Here is a 17,724-nt window from a genome sequence, read left to right on the forward strand (position 1 = left end):
AGAAAGAAATAAATACAGATAAATCACCTTGGGAAAATAATAATAATTGTACACATTAAAATGATAAGATCTCATCTCACAGGAAGACTTTATGTGTTCCTAGGAGATAAAATCAAGAAAACATACATATCGATCTAAAGAAAATCTTTTAAGTTTTTCTCAGACTATCTTAAGGGGGGGAAGTTTATTTTCCTCCTGCAATATGTAAATAGTTTATATAAAACACATACATAACTGTAGAAATTGTACAGATCTGTATATTTATATAGATGTGTATATAGTTAAATTATTTTAAGGTTTTGATTTTATTAGTTGTAGCCTCTCGCCAGCGAGAAGCCACAAGATAAGAAAGAGAGAAAAAGGATTGTAGTTTAGGATTCCTCAAGGGGCGTGACAGAGCCAAGTTCGAGATAGCAGAAATGAGTCAGAAACCAGGCCATATTGATTCCCATGGAGCCGCAACCATACTCCAACCACTAAACCTCTTTCAAAAAGGCTAATTCCGTCCAGTGATCCAGATTTAACACTACACTGGTCAGAGGATGATATAGCTTAGCTGAGAGAATAAACAGAGTATAATAGGATGAATTAGAGAGTGCTAGGTATTAGCATTGGAAAAGAGAGAAACCTGGCCGAAGGCCAGGCTTCAGGTGAGAGATAGAGAGGAGAGAAAAAGAGAAGAGATAGGGTTAGGCAATCCTGTGAGGTCTCAGGGATCGAGATGGCTGCAAACTCTCCTTTTAATCTCTTTGATATGCAAATGTACTCAATACATATTGATGAGTTACATAGTGTATTGCCATTGGTTAATTGCAAATTACGACAAGGTGAAGGTGGGGTTTTATCCCAGGTGGGTAAGACAAAGGGAAGTAAGTTTTCGCTCCCTAACCTTAGCCATGCTGGGAACAGAGTTCATTGCCATGCGCAGGAATAGCCATGTGCCCACACACAATCCCTGTATCTGGATTATACATGTGGCCTGGACTGCTACATTAGTATAGTAAGTTTATTTTGAGTTTTAATGTGGTTAGTTTTAGTTTTCAGCATTAATGATAGGATAAGGTCTTAGCATAGTAAAAAAGGTTTGTTTAAATTTTTCAAATAGATTTTGTAAAATGAAGTTTGCATGAGTTTTGCATAGTTATTATTTTAGATAGACTTTAGTTTTTGTAAAACATAAGTTAGTTTGAAACTGTATTGTATTTTTTCAAAAGTTTGCATTTTGTATTTTGAATTTCTTTAATTGTATGTTTTGCACTTGCAGGTCTGCAAATATGTCTTCATTGATTATTTGTTTTCATTGAAATTTTCATTTTTTTCATGTATATCCCTAGTACAGGTTAGCATAAATAAAATGTAGCAATAAGAATAGGATAAGGTAATGGTACTGATTCCAAAACCAGACCTGTCAAAAACAGAGAAAGAAAACTATAGACCAATCTCCTTAATGAACATAGTTGCAAAAATCTTAAATAGGATACTAGCAAAAAGACTCCAGTAAGTGATCATGAGGGTTATTCATTATGACCAGGTGGGATTTATACCAGGAATGCAAGAATAGTTCAATATTAGGAAAACCATCCACATAATTGACCATATTAACAAACAAATGAACAAAAATCATATGATTATATCAATAGATGCAGAAAAAGACTTTGACAAAATACAGTACTCATTCCTATTGAAAACACTAGAAAGAATAGGAATAGAAGAGTCTTTCCTAAAAATAATAAACAGTATATATCTAAAACCATTAACAAACATATCTGCAATGGGGATAAACTAGAAGCCTTCCCAATAAGATCAGGAGTGAAACAAGGATGCCCATTATTACTTCTATTATTTAATATTGTACTAGAAACACTAGCAGTAGCAATTAGAGAAGAAAAAGAAATTGAAGGTATTAAAATAGGTAATGAAGAGACCAAGCTATCATTCTTTGCAGATGATATGATGGTGTACTTAAAGAATCTTAGAGAATCAACTAAAAAGCTAGTTGAAATAATCAACAACTTTAGCAAAGTTGCAGGATACAAAATAAACTTTCATAACTCATCAGCATTTCTATATATTTCCAACACATCTCAGCAGCAAGAATTAGAAAGAGAAATTCCATTTAAAATCACCATAGACAATATAAAATACTTAGGAATCTATCTGCCAAGACAAACACAGGAACTATATGAACACAACTGAAAACACTCTTCACACAATTAAAACTAGATCTAAACAATTGGAAAAACATTGATTGCTCATGGGTAGGATGAGCTAAAATAATAAAAATGACAATCCTACCCAAACTAATTTACTTGCAGTACCAGATCTTAAACTGTACTATAAAGCAGAGGTCATCAAAACAATATGGTACTGGCTAAGAGACAGAAAGGAGGACCAGTAGAATAGACTTGGGATAAGTGACCTCAGCAAGACAGTCTACGATAAGCCCAAAGATCCTAGCTTTGGGGACAAAAATCCATTATTTGATAAAAATTTCTGGGGAAATTGGAAGACAATGTGGGAGAGATTGGGTGTGGATCAACATCTCACACCCTACACCAAGATAAACTCAGAATGGGTGAATGATTTTAATATAAAGAAGGAAACTATAAGTAAATTAGGTGAACACAGAAAAGTATGTACGTCAGATCTTTGGGAAACAAAAGATTCTAAGACCAAGCAAGAATTAGAAAAAAATCACAAAATGTAAAATAATTTTGATTACATTAAATTAAAAAGGTTTTGTATAAACAAAGCCAATGCAACTAAAATTAGAAGGGGAGCAACAAATTGGGAAATAATCTTCATAGCAAAAACCTCTGACAAAGGTCTAATTACTCAAATTTATAAAGAATTAAATCAATTATACAAAAAAATCAAGCCATTCCCCAATTGATAAATTGGCAAGGGACATGAATAGGAAATTTTCAGATAAAGAAATCAAAACTATTAATAAGCACATGAAAAAGTGTTCTAAATCTCTTATAATCATAGAGATGCAAATCAAAACAACTCTGAGGTATCACTTCACACTTAGCAGATTGACTAACATGACAGCAAAGGAAAATAATGAATGCTGGAGGGGATTTTGGGACATTAATGCATTGCTGGTGGAGTTGTGAATTGATTCAACCATTCTGGAGGGCAATTTGGAACTATGCCCAAAGGGTGATAAAAGACTGTCTGCCCTTTGATCCAGCCATAGCACTGCTGGGTTTGTACCCCAAAGAGATAATAAGGAAAAAAGACATGGACAAGAATATTCATAGCTGCGCTCTTTGTGGTGGCAAAAAATTGGAAAATGAGGGGATACCCTTCAATTGAGGAATAGCTGAACAAATTGTGGTATATGTTGGTGATGGAATACTATTGCGCTCAAAGGAATAATAAAGTGGAGAAATTCCATGGGGACTGGAACAACCTCCAGGAAGTGATGCAGAGTGAGAGGAGCAGAACCAGGAAAACATTATACACAGAGACTGATACACTGTGGTACAATCGAATGTAATGGACTTCTCCATTAGTGGCAATGCAGTGATCCTGAACAACTAGGAGGAATCTAGGAGAAAAACCACTATCCACATTCAGAGGAAACATTATGGGAGTAAAAACACCAAAGAAAAACAACTGCTTGAATACATGGATCGAAGGGATATGGTTGGGGATGTAGACTAAATGAACATCCTAGTGCAAACATCAACAACATGGAAATAGGTTCTGATCAAAGACACAGTAATAGCCAATGAAATTGTGTGTGGGCTGTGGGAAGGGTGGGTGGAGGGGAGGGGGGGAAATAATGTGATTATTGTAACCAAGGAATAGTGTTCTAAATTGACTAAATAAACTAATTCAAATGGAAAAAAAAAAGAATATTCATAGCTGTGCTCTTTGTGGTGGCAAAAAATTGGAAAATAAGGGGATGCCCTTCAATTGGGGAATGGCTGAACAAATTGTGGTATCTGTTGGTGATGGAATACTATTGTGCTCAAAGGAATGATGAGCTGGAGGAATTCCGTGTGAACTGAAATGACCTCCAGGAATTGATGCAGAGTGAAAGGAGCAGAACCAGGAGAACATTATACACATAGACTGATACACTGTGGTACAATTGAATGTAATGAACTTCTCCATTTGTGGCTATGCAGTCAGTGATCCTGAACAACTCAGAAGGATTTATGAGAAAGAACACTATCCACATTCAGAGGAAAAACTGTGGGACCAGAAACAGAAGAAAAACAAGTGCTTGATTACATGGGTTGAGGGGGATATGATTGAGGGTGTAGACTCCAAATGATCATCCAAGTGCAAACATCAACAACATGAAAACAGGTTTTGATCAAGGACACATGGAAAACCTAGTGGAATTGCACATCACCTATGGGAAGGGGTGGGGGGAGGGGATCAAACAATATGATTCTTATAACCAAGGAATAGTGTTCTAAATTGACTAAATAAATTTTTCGAAAAAATAAAATAAAATAAAAAATTTTCCAACAAAAAAGAATAGGATAAGATAAGCACAAGATTAAGACTATTTAGGAAATATAATAATAGGGTTAGGTATAGCTTTAGAATATATAGAATAGTGAGACTATGGAAGATATTTTTTTTATCTCTCCATATGCTTGAAGGGCGAAATTGTAAGGATGATATGAGAAAATAAGTATTGTTTTATTAGTTTAGAGAGAAGAAGTAAAGTGGCTGGCTTGGAAAGAGAACTGGAGTTTGAAGCAGAGCTGAGAGAGCATGTTGATTTTAGATGTTGACAGTTATAACCGTTTTTCTGTATCAATGACTCTCTCTGGTAGTTGTGGGTTGGTCTCTGGCAGTTGGCAGAGACATGTACTCAGAGACTCTCTCGGGGATAGAGGAGGTAACATCTTTGCCTCTCTCTCTGTCTGTCTGAGGGAATGATGTGAAGGAGCTTGGTGTTTTCCTTTCCCAACTTGGGAAACACTATTGAATATCTATTGTGGTTTTTATAGATTATTTAATTCTGAGAAGACCAAAGAAAAACCTGGTCTTTGGTTTGGACTCTGAGTTTTAACAGACTCAGAGGCCTAACTTGATTCTTGTTGAGACTCAACTAGCTAGACTTTGCTATTTTATAATTTGAAGGCAAAGTTAAGAATTATAAGGATGATAGCAGTAGTTTTTATTTAGATAGTATAAATTTGGGTTAATTAGATCAGATTAGTGTAGCCTATGAATCACAGGAGAAGCAGTTCCTTGCAGAACCAGGGAGTTTATTTGGATGGATTTAGAATCCCTTAGAATTAGAAATCCTTTATTTATCCATATATATTTCAATAAATTTTTTTTATTTTTATAATAAGAGTCTCTTTAGCGTCCTTGTGCCTGGCCCTGAAGGGAAGTTCACATTTGAGCTTCACTTCATCACTGAAGATACTTTTGATTACATATATGAAAATTATCTGAACAATTTTAAGATTTTTCTATCTATATTTATGTAGCTCACCATTATCATTTTTTATTTGTACAACTGGAAGATGAATTTCTCCCCTGAATTTCAAGCAGAATAAGTAAAAGGATCAGTGCACTCATTAAAAAACATCCTAAAGCTGGAAGCTGTTTGAAATAGGTAATGAACTGTTCTTTCAAAGAATGCCCCATGCTTGTAATTTACTTTCTGTTTGGAAGAGTAACTTCCTTCTTCCCTTCCCCTTCCCCCTGAGGTAAAATGCTAGGGAGCATTTTGTTTCCCCAGCCACATGTATAGGGAGTTAGGAGGCTAGTCATTGCCTAAGGAAAATACATCCCAGTTTTTACCAGATGCCTGGAGAGTGACTCCAAGTTTGTGAGTTCCAAAGATACAGCAGCAGCTACCAGCAGCCCAACAGGACCAGCAACAGTGGTCAGGGTTGGGGTCAGGGCAGAGGCAGATTCAGGAGCAGAATTGTTGGGGGTTCAGGGGCCAGGGCCAGGAACAGGAGCAGGAGCAGGAGCAGGCATTATCAGCAACAGCAATACCAGAGGTAGTAGCGAGGATCATGGCTCAGGCAGATGGACCAAGAGACGTGGCTTATCTCTTCTTCGCCAAGAGTCCCCAGGCTAAAAGTTGCCAATTGGGAGAGCAACCAGGCAAAAAGTAGGGAAAGAAAAAGGCAGCAGTTCCAAAGAGAGTTCAGAGTTCTCTCAGAGGTTTCAAGGGTGGGTGGGGGGTGGGTGGGGTAGGGGGTGAAAAACATTGGCAGGATAAAGGTAGCTTTAAAATTTTATCTAGGCTATCTTAAAATTTTGAGAGGTTCTTCTCTGACTAGTGGTTGCCATCAATGTAAAAATTAAAATTAGATCTCAATAATAAAAATATTATATTTTAGGAGATTTATTAAATTACCATTAGAAATAAAGGAATAAAAGGTAACAAATAAAAATACCATGTGCCCATGGCTGATCAGCCCATTTAAAATCCCCGTACTTAGCTTACCACCACCACCATGCTCACATCAAGCCGAAAAAAAGAGAGCAGCCCACCAACCCACTGGCCTAATATCCCCTCTCTACAGGAAGTACAGAATGACAGGGAGTCAATGGACTCCCAGGAGATGTAGTTCTTTTTTTTCTGGGTAACAGGTTTTCAATTATACAATAGTTACTATGAGGACAGAGAAGACCTCAGTTCAAACGCAGAGGATGATGAAGCAAAAATACCTACTTCATAAACAGTAAAGAAATACAATAAATGGTCACAAGCTCAAAAAGAGCTTTTGGAAGTTTTAAAAAGACCTCCAAAATCAAATAAGAGAGGTTGAGGTAAAACTAGGGGGGAAATGAGCAATGCAAGAAAATTATGAAAGATCACCTAACTAGAAAAAGAGATCCAGCAACATATGGAAGAAAATTATCAATTAAGAAGTAAAATTGGACAAGAGGAAACTAATGATTTCCTAAGGCAAAAGAAATAGTAAATCAAAATCAAAAGAATGAAGTAACAGAAGAGAATTTGAAACATCTTTTCACAAAAACAACTGCCCTAGAAAATAGATCAATGAGAGACAACATAAGAATAGTTGGATTCCCAAAAAGTTACCATTAAAAAAAGAGTTTAGATACCACACTCCAAGAAATTATCAAGGAAAATTGCCCAGAAGTTCTAGTCAGAGGTTAAAATAAGAACTAAAAAAATCTACCAATCACCACCCCAAAGAGGCCCAAAGATGAAAAAGCACAGGAATATCATTGCTAAGTTTGTAATTCCCAGGTTAAGGAAAAAATATTACCAGAACAAGATAACAATTTAAATACTTTGAAGTGAAAGAGAGGAATATGCTAGAAGAAGAAGACAAGCAGATCCATCACACTGGGGACCAATTTGAGCTGGGGAAGGACAGGAAGGAGAGAGAGTTCTGAAGACAGAACAGAAGTGAGAGAATCTGGACAGTTGGAGAGGACTTCTTTGTGGGAAACTCACCTGAAAGGTTGACCTGAGCAGATCTCTGAGCCAGTACCATCCTCCTATGACTTCTAACCCATTATCCAGAGAAGACAAGCAGAGTGAATAGGACTTTGCTAAAAGCCATTCACCATAAGAAGATCTCCTCCAAATTCCCTAAAAGTCCTTGAACTTGTTACAATAGCTAGAACAGCTAGAAAGTCAGGACATCTCCACAACTGACCTCAGAGGGTCAAAGCCTGACCCTGTCAGACTTGGGGAGAAGGGGTTCAGTTACTTCTAGGGACCTCCCACTCCCTATTTCTCAGTACCTCATTCCTCAATTCAATTGCCCTACCCTTCAATTGTTCCCTTAGAATAAATAGCTGTTCATAAGATCAAGTGCCTGCTTCTTAGTATCCAAGTAGGGAGACTTGAAGTTTGGGGGGAGGGAAGTTATATTTCTCTCCTCAGAGAGGGAGAAGCTGTCTGTATTATACTTTGTTTCAACAAGTCTCTGAGGGAATAGAAGTTTGTGAGCCTAAAGGCAACCAGAGTGGGGTTTGCCAGGGAGAGGAGAGAGGGAAAACCAATCTATCCCCTTTCTCTCTACCCTTGACTTCATTTTCATCTTCACCTCACTCTGGTCCTGACTCAATAGAGAGAGATACCATACTCTTTCCCTATATTACAGGAGTTACAGTCAGAATAACACAAGACTTAATAGCTACAACATTAAAAGAATGCCAGATATGGAACAGCATTTTGTTGAGCAAATAACTGGGCTTAGAACGAAGAATAGTCTATCCAAGAAAACTGAAAATAATTATAAAAGGTAAAAATAAATATTTAAGTAACTAAAGGAGTGTCGACTATTCCTGGAAAAAAAAATCAAGAATGCTTTAGAAAATTTGATCTACAAGAAACATACAAAGGCAATGATGAAAGGCTAAGCATAAGAGACCTCAAAGGGTCAACATGTTTGACTCTTTTATGGGAAAATGTTCTCTAGAGCCCCTAGGAATGATATAGTTATCTGAGTATTTTGAAGGGGAATGTATCAATGGAAAAGTTGAGGTCAAGGTGAATGCAATGGAATGAGCCAAAATGGGAATGCAGTAGATCAGGACGAGGTAGGGTGGAATGGCTATCTCATATGGAGGAGGAATGAGTGGAGGAACTAACAGGGAGAAGGGAGGAGTGGTGAAGGGCTGGAATTACTAGAACCTGACTCTTAGCAGATCTGGGATAAAGAGAGAACAAAATTCACAATTAGAAGGGTAAAAATATTCTTAATGTACAGAGAAACAGTAGCAAAAAAGGAAGGGTCAAGAGAGGAATTGGAATAGGACAAGGGAGGGATCAAGCAAAGGAAAGCCCTTTAAGGGACTGAAGAACAAAGAGAAAGAATAGATTAAGAGAAAGGAAGGTGAAGGGATAAGAAAAGGGAAGGATACAGAGAATGGAATACATATTAAGAAATAGTGAGAATAGCTGGATGGCTCAATAGATTAAAAGCTAGTCCCAGAGATGGGAGGTCCTGGGTTCAAATCTAGCCTCAGACACTTGCCAGCTGTGTGACCCTGGGTAAGCCACTTTATCACAATTGCTTAGGCCTCACTATTCTACTGCCTTAGAACCGATACCCAATATTGATTCTAAGATGGAAGATAAGGGTTTAAAAAAAATAGTGGGTTACCATGAGAGAATAAAATTGGAACTCAGAATAAAGGGAGGGATTTTTAAATAAATCTCATATCAAGAACTCAAATGGTAAGGGGGATAAGATAGGAATTTTTGGAAAGGCAGATAAGAATAGAAACTAAAAGGTAAGGAAAGGAAAGACAAGGGAGGGACCCTTTGAAAAGTGGACCAATTTGAAACAAGGAGGACAAAGGGAAAGCAAAAGGAAAGGTTTGTTTTCTTTTTAAACATTTAAATTTTAAATTTAAATTTTAAACATTTAAACATTATTTTATTTGGTCAGTTTCAAACATTATTCATTGAATACAAAAATTACTTTCTTTCCCTCCCTCCCCTCCCACCACACTTCCCATAGCCGACAATAGCCAACGCGAAATTCCACTGGGTGTCACATGTGTCCTTGTTCTGAACCCATTTCCATGTTGTTGGTATTTGAGCTAGGATGTTCATTTAGAGTCTCCATCCCCAATCATATCCCCTCGGCACTTGTATTCAAGCAGTTGCCTTTCTTCGGTGTTTCTGTTCTCACAATTTGTCCTCTGCTTGTGGAAAGTGTTTTGTCTCATAGATCCCTGCAGGTTGTTCAGGGGCATTGCATTGACACTAATGGAGAAGTCCATTACATTGGATTGGACCACAGTGTATCAGTATCTGTATACATTATTTTCCTGGTTCTGCTCCTCTCACTCTGCATCACTTCCTGAAGGTTATTCCAGTCCCCATGGAATGCCTCCACTTTATTATTCCTTTGAACACAATCTTATTCTATCACCAACATATACCATAATTTGTTCAGCCATTCTCCAATTGAAGGGCATCCCCTCATTTAAGGAAAGGTTTTTTTAGAAGAGATGAGAATTGAAGAAATAGGAGACAGAAGAAATTGGACATCTGAGGAGGGATACAGCAAAAAGAAAGAGAAGGCCAAATGATAAGGAAAAACAGAATGAAGGGAAATATACAACTAGTAATTATGACATTGAATGTGAATGAGATTAATTTATCCATAAAAGGAAAATGGATAGCAGAATGGCTCAAAAACCCAAACCTGACAATATGCTGTTTACAAGAATCACCCTTAAAAATGAGAGGCACATATTGAATAAAAATAAAGGGGTACAGCAAAATATACTAGCTGATACAAAGAAAGCAAGGGTAGCATTCATGACCTCTGAAAAAGTTGAAATTAAAACAGATATAAACAAAAAAGATAAATAGGAAATCTATATCATGTTAAAAATTGATTACCATAAAAAAGCATTATCAATTTAAAATCTATATGCACCAAGGGTTAAAGCATCCAGATTTTTAAAGGAAAACTTAACTGTTACAAACAGAAATGGATAACAAAACAATAATAGTGGGGTACTTTAATTTCCCCCTAGTCAGAAACAGATAAATCTAACCAAAAAATAAATAAGAAAGAAGTCAAAGAGTTGAATAGAATCTTGGATAAATTAAATATGATAAACATTTGGAGAGAATTAAATAATAAATGGAAACAGTTTACCTTCTCAGTGGTATATTGCACTGTCACCAAAAAAATGACCATTTATTAGTGCACAAAACACTATTGTTACATGTTGAAAAGTATAAATATTTAATGCAACCTTATCAAACCATAACACAATAAAAAATTGTATGTAATAAAGGATCATAGAAACAAAAAGTGAAAACTAATTAGAAACTAAATAACTCAAAGAATGAATGGGTTAAAGAACATATTATTGAAATAATTTCATTAAAGAGAATTATAATAATGAGAAAACATACTAAAACGTCTGGGATACAGTGAAAATAGTTTTTATAGGAATATTTATATCTCTAGATGTTTATGTTAATAAAATAGAGAAAGAAAAGATAAATTGGGAACACAATTAAAAACTAGAAAAAGAATGAATTTAAAATTCCCAACTAAATACCAAATTAGAAATCCTAAAAATTAAATGTGAGATCAATAAAATTAAATGTAAGAAGACCATTGAATTAATAAATCTGGGAGTTAGTTTTATGAAAATACCACCAAAATTGACAAACCATTGGTTAATCTAATTGAAAAGGAGAGACAGAAACCAAATCACTAGCAATAAAGAGGAAAAACATGAATATACCACCAAAGAATATGAAATTATTAGTTGTTTTGCCAGTTATATGAAAACAAATTTAACAATGAAAAGGAAATAGAAGAAAATTATAAAAAATAATATAAAATGCTTAGGCTATGAGGGCAAGAAATAGAATGCCTAAATAAACCTTTTTTAGAAAAAGAAATTGAACAAGCCATAAATTACCTTCCTAATGAAAAAGCATCAAGATCAGATGAATTTACAAGTAAATTCTACCAAACATTTAAGGATTATATAATTCCAAAATTAAACAAATTACTTAAAATAACAGGAAAAGAAGTTTTACCCAACTCCATTTATGAAACAAATATGATACTAATACCTAAACCAGGAAGGGCAAAAAGAGAAAAAGAAAATTATAGATCAATCTCACTAATGAATACAGATGCAAAAATCCTAAATAAATACTAGCTAGGGAGACTACAACAATGGGTCACAAAAATAATACATTTTGACAGAGTGGGATTAATACCAGGAAAGCAGAGATGGCTTAAGAATTATCAACATAATTGACAAATTCATGAACAAAATAATAAAAACCATATGATTATATCAATAGATGCAGAAAATGCCTCTGACAAAATACAACACTCATTCCTGTTAAAATTGCTGGAAAGGGGGGAAGCTGGGTAGCTCAGGAGATTGAGAGCCAGACCTAGAGATGGGAGGTCCTAGGTTCAAATCTGACCTCAGCCACTTCCTAGCTGTGTGACCCTGGGAAAGTCACTTGACCCCCATTGCCTAGCCCTTACCACTCTTCTGCCTTGGAGCCAATACACAGTATTGACTCCAAGATGGAAGGTAACGGTTTAAAAAAAAAATTAAAAAAATTAAATTGCTGGAAAGCATAGGTTAAAGTATATTTGTTCTTAAAATGATAAAAAGTATCTGCCTAAAATCATTAATAAGTCTTATCTATAATAAGGGGAAGTTAGAAGCCTTCCTAATAAAAACAGGAGTGAAATAAGGATGCCTATTATCATGAACATTATTTTATATAGTATTAGAAATGCTGGTAATAGCATAACAGAAGAAAAGGAAATTGAAGAAATCAGAATGGGCAAAGAGGTAATAAAATTATTTCTGTTTGCTGATGACATGACATTCAACTAAAAATTAATTGAGCCTATCAATAACTTTAGCAAAGTAGCAGAATATAAAATAATTTCATATTAATCATCAGCATTTTTATATATTACTGACAAAGTCCTATAGAAGAGATAGAAAGAGATGCTCCATCTAAAGTAACCATAGATAGAATAAAATTTCTGGAACTATACTTGCCAAAACAAACCCAGGCACTACATGGGCATAATTAGAAACCTTTTTGACTCTAATAAAGTCTAAATATTTGGAGAATTATTAATTGTTCATGAATGGGCAGAATTTACATAACTAAAATTACAATCCTACCTAAACTAATCTACATATTTAATGCCATCCCAATTAATTTACCAAAAAAATTATTTTATCAAGTTAGAAAAAATAACAAAATTCATTTGGAAGAATAAAAGTTGAAGAATATCAAAGGAATTAGTTTTTAAAAAAAACGCAAAGGAAGAAAGTCTAGCAATACCAGATTTTAAATTATAAAGCAGTAATTATCAAAACTATCTGGTACTGGCTAAGAAACAAAATCAACAGAACAGAACAGACATAAGGCAAGCAGAAGCAAAAGATTATAATAATCTTGCATTAGAAAAATCATAGATCCAGGTAAAGGTCGTGTAAAAAGACCTGAGGAAGATGATACATCAGTGGAAGATTTAAAGAAAGAAATTGAAATGTTAAAGAGACAATTGAAAAATAAGGGAGAGACTATAGCCCCTTTGAGGGAATTCACAAATAAATCAGTAACTTGCCACTTCTGTGAGAAGAAGGGCCACAAAAATGATGGAATGTAGAACCTTTCTTAAGATGATTGGAAGGAATACGCAGTTTAATAATAGCTTTAGAAATAACTATAGAAATGATGATAATGGTCATAGAAACCAGAACAACTATAATGATGATAATGGTCATAGAAACCAGAATTTTAGAAATTCTAGAAATTATAATGATGATTATGGAAATAACTATAATGAACATAGAAATAAGAACTTTAGAAACCAGAATTACAGAAATAGGAACTGGGAAAATAATGACAATGCTCCAAATGAAGAAAATGATAATGCCCAACAACAAAATATAAGAAATGGAGCTCGTCCAAAAAATAGTCGAGGTGCCCTTCAAGGGGGTGCCCAAGGAATATCCCAAATACAATGATGGTATCTGGGTGGGGGGACTGGGGCACAGAAATCAGAGGATACAACCTTTGATTTTCCGGATCCTGATGTCCTACTACCCGTTGTCCCTATCCACTGCCCTCCCCATACTAATGAACCCCATGTTACCTTAAAGGTGGGTAACACTTATTATGATTGTCTATTAGACACTGGAACTACCAGGTCTGTATTGAAGAGTGTACCAGATTTAAATTGTTATTCCGTTGATTCACAAAGTGTAGTGGGGGTATCAGGAATACCCCAAAGAGTTGAAAAACTTGCCCCTAGAATGGTGTCTGTAGGACCCCTAGAGGTACAATATTCTTTTCTTTTAATCCCTGACTCCCCTTTAAATTTGCTGGGGAGAGACCTTCTATGCAAACTCAGAGCCACAATAACTTGTTCACCAGATGGTTCTTTATCATTGGAAGTACCAGAGGAATCTTTAAATTTACTCCCTGTACTTCTCTCGGAAAACCAGGAGGCAAAAGAGCCTTCCACTTTTGAAATACCTAAGGATATACCAGAGTCTCTTTGGGCCACATCTTCTTCCAATGTAGGCTTACTTAAATCTGCTGTTCCTGTGCAGATAAAAACTAAATCTAGCCCACCTCCTTCCATCCCTCAGTTTCCCCTCTCAAAGGAGGCAATTGAGGGTATTACACCAGTTATTAACTCATTAATAGAACAGGGAATAATAATCCCTTGCAAATCTGAATACAACACGCCCATCCTGCCAGTTAAAAAAACAAAAAGAGGGCCCAATGGCAAGCACATCTATAGATTTGTACAGGATCTGAGGGCAGTGAATAATCATGTTATAAAGAGACACTCCATAGTTTCTAACATAAATACTATTATTTCCTCTATTCCTAGCACAGCTACATACTTTACAGTAGTAGACTTGTGTTCAGCTTTCTTTTCCATACCAATACATGAAAACTCCAGGCATATTTTTGCTTTCACCTGGAAGGGCTCACAATATACCTGGTGTCGGCTGCCACAGGGTTATGTCGAAAGTCCGAGCTTATTTGAGCAAATTTTGAGCCAAGACACAGACAATATAACATTTTAAAATAGCAAATTAATCAAATATGTAGATGATCTACTCTTGGCTTCAACAGATGCAAAAACATGTCAAGAAGATAGCAAACACCTTCTTTTGGAATTGCACAAAAGAGGACATAAAATCTCTAAGGATAAAGTTCAATGGTGTCTCCAAAAAGTAGAATATTTGGGATTCATCTTGACTGCGGGTGCTCGTTATATTTCTCCAAAACGAATTGAGAACATTCAAAAATTGAGTGCTCCTACCACTAAGAAACAGCTGAGAGCAATTTTAGGAGCAACAGGGTTTTGTAGACAATGGATTCCTTGCTATGGGGAAATCACTAAACCCCTTATAGCATTAACAAAGGATTCGGTTCCTGAACCCCTCAAATTAGAGCCTGAACACTTGTCAGCTCTATCAGATCTGAAAAAGGCTATCATGTCTGCCCCTGCTCTAGGCATCCCAGATTACAACAAGCCATTTACTTTATATGTGCATGAGCGAAGAGGAGTAGCCTCTGGTGTGTTAACTCAGACTTTGGGACCTTCTCAGTGCCCAATTGCTTATTATTCTGCCCAACTAGACCCAGTAGCAGCAGGAGCACCACCATGCCTTAGAGGAGTAGCTGCTACAGCCTTACTAGTAACAAAAACTGTTGATTTAGTATTGGGATGTCCATTAACAATAATGTGCCCACATGAGGTAGAAGCATTATTGATAAAACATAGAACACAGGCATTCTCAGATCAGAGAATTACAAGATATGAAATAACCTTATTAAATAGTGAAAACATTACTTTAAAACGTTGTACTACTCTTAACCCTGCCACCTTGCTTCCAGATTTACCAACTTCAGGAGAACCATTATACAATTGTGAAACATTAGTGTCCATGGCAGAAAAGCCTCAAGATAATCTCTTGGACACTCCCTTAGACAATGCAGATCTGATTTTATTTACCGATGGTTCCTCTTTTATGAGCGATGGCATATGTTACACTGGAGCTGCCGTAGTGGAAACTGCATGTTTTTAACACCTACTTCAGGGGGGATTGTATTTTAATTTAAAATCTAAGAATTTTCGAATTTTGAATTTTTTGTTTGAGATTGTATTTTTATAAAAATCCAAGAATTTTGATTTTTTGTTTAAGATTGTACTTTTATAAAAATTCAAGATTTTGATTTGTTTGAGAAAAGATCTTCAAGAAAGAAGCTTGAAACTTTTATAACCAGAGAATGAACTGTTGCAGAAAGATGCCGGAAAACCTACACTTCATCAAAAAGATCAAGAATGAACTTTGAATATGATTGATTGAACTGAACTTTGATTGAACATTTATTGAAAATGCACACATTTATGCCAAAAGAGACTGCCCCTAATTTGGCTTTCTGTCAATGCACCTAGCAAAACATTGGTTTTGCTTTATTTTCTTTTCTATTTCCTCTCTCACTATTCTAATTTCTCTTAGAAAATTGAATGTAGTATATATCTATAGTTAGAAGTGCATTTAGGATTACAAATTGATTATGTTAAATGATCAATGGGGAGACTAGTCTCCCAATGATCATCAGGGGGGATTGTAAACCTTAAAATTTCACAGACTTATGAATGTTAAAAATTTTACTCCACATTGAGGAAACCTCCAATTCCCTACTTGAAATAATTCCCTACCAGATAGTGAGAATTCTACTTAAATGTGAAAACTCCTTGCTATGGGAGGACCTCTATTCCACCCGTACTTAAGAATGCTTTAGGGCAGAAAACTCCTTGCTAAACAATGAAAGTACTTGAAGACCATACTCATAAAGGAAAGGAGTTCTTTGAGCCATGGCTATTTTTGGAATTGATACAATGGGATGCTAAGTGCCTATAAAGGTGGGGCAACTTGTAAACTACTTAGACCTAAAAGGTGAAAACTTACTCAGAGGTTTTCTCTTAATGAAATTAGTCGACACAGCAGCATTTTTTTTTCTGACTTACTAAAGAGATTAATCTACTCACCTGTGAATTCAAAATAGGCTGTCTTTTGGAAAACATCTACAGTGATTGTTAGATGGAAGAACTTAGGGGAGGTGACATAGGAGATTTTGCCCTTAAAAATAACAGCTCAGAGAAGAGCGAGAGATCATTCTGAAACATTCAGATTGAGGAGGACTCATTTTGAGGAAGACTGATTCTGAAACACTCAGATGGAGGAGGGAGCTGGTGAAAGTAGCTGAGATGAAGCTGGCCTGGTGTCACTAGAATCTTTGCTTAGACAGATCTTGTGGTGAGTGTTAAAAAACTGACTGATTTCTCTCTTAAGACTCAGGTCTAGCTGGAACAACCTCCAGGAAGTGATGCAGAGCAAGAGGAGCAGAACCAGGAGAACATTGTACACAGAGACTAATACACTGTGGTATAATCGAACGTAATGGACTTCTCCATTAGTGGCGGTGTAATGTCCCTGAACAACTTGCAGGGATCCAGGAGAAAAAAACACCATTCATAAGCAAAGGATAAACTATGGGAGTGGAAACACCGAGAAAAAGCAACTGCCTGAATACAGAGGTTGAGGGGACATGACAGAGGATAGACTCTAAATGAACACTCTAATGCAAATACTATCAACAAAGCAATGGGTTCAAATCAAGAAAACATCTAATGCCCAGTGGACTTACGCGACGGCTATGGGGGGTGGGGGGGAGGAAAAGAAAATGATCTATGTCTTTAACGAATAATGCTTGGAAATGATCAAATAAAATATATTTAAAAAAAAAAAGACTCAGGTCTAGGCCATATTGGCTTGAGGCCCTTCATACTTATTCCTTTCTTACTCTCTCTCTCTCTTTCTTTGATTACTCATTGTATTATTAATTAAAATTCTCTATAAAACCCAGTTGACTTGGGCATATTCATAATTGGGAATATATTCCCTGGCGACCACTTTATATTTGGTTTAAAACAAGACACTGTAGAAAAACATATTTTGAGCGGTCATAATGCTTTTCCTTGTCTCTCCACTATTTAATCACTACAGTTTAAGACCTCAACCATTTTAAATCTAACAATTATCCTTTTCTTTGCATATGAAAATGCTTGTTTGGACCTATAAAATTAGCATTAAAATTTTAATAAAATACATTCAAGCCATACATTTTAAAAAATATTTATGATCGGTGTTTTTCTTGGTTTTGAGTAAACTTTTATA

The 17,724-nt window shown here is 35.8% G+C and overlaps 1 protein-coding gene across 3 annotated transcripts in view; it reads right to left on the bottom strand.

Moving 5' to 3' along the window:
- MFAP5 (microfibril associated protein 5) overlaps positions 1-17,724 on the bottom strand; it is a 104,197-nt gene that overhangs the window by 53,872 nt on the left and 32,601 nt on the right. Inside the window, exon 1 of one of the 3 annotated variants that reach the window (XM_056799276.1) lies at positions 7,430-7,991. The exons of 1 other annotated variant lie outside the window; for it this stretch is intronic. In XM_056799276.1, the coding sequence (XP_056655254.1) occupies positions 7,430-7,469 (40 nt within the window). In that variant the 5' untranslated portion in view covers positions 7,470-7,991. Of the gene's footprint in view, positions 1-7,429; positions 7,992-17,724 lie in introns of those variants that run through there. One more of the 3 variants, XM_056799275.1, reaches the window with a different exon arrangement.

Source organism: Monodelphis domestica, chromosome 5 (genome assembly GCF_027887165.1).
Source record: "Monodelphis domestica isolate mMonDom1 chromosome 5, mMonDom1.pri, whole genome shotgun sequence".
In the NCBI taxonomy this organism is placed as follows: domain Eukaryota; kingdom Metazoa; phylum Chordata; class Mammalia; order Didelphimorphia; family Didelphidae; genus Monodelphis; species Monodelphis domestica.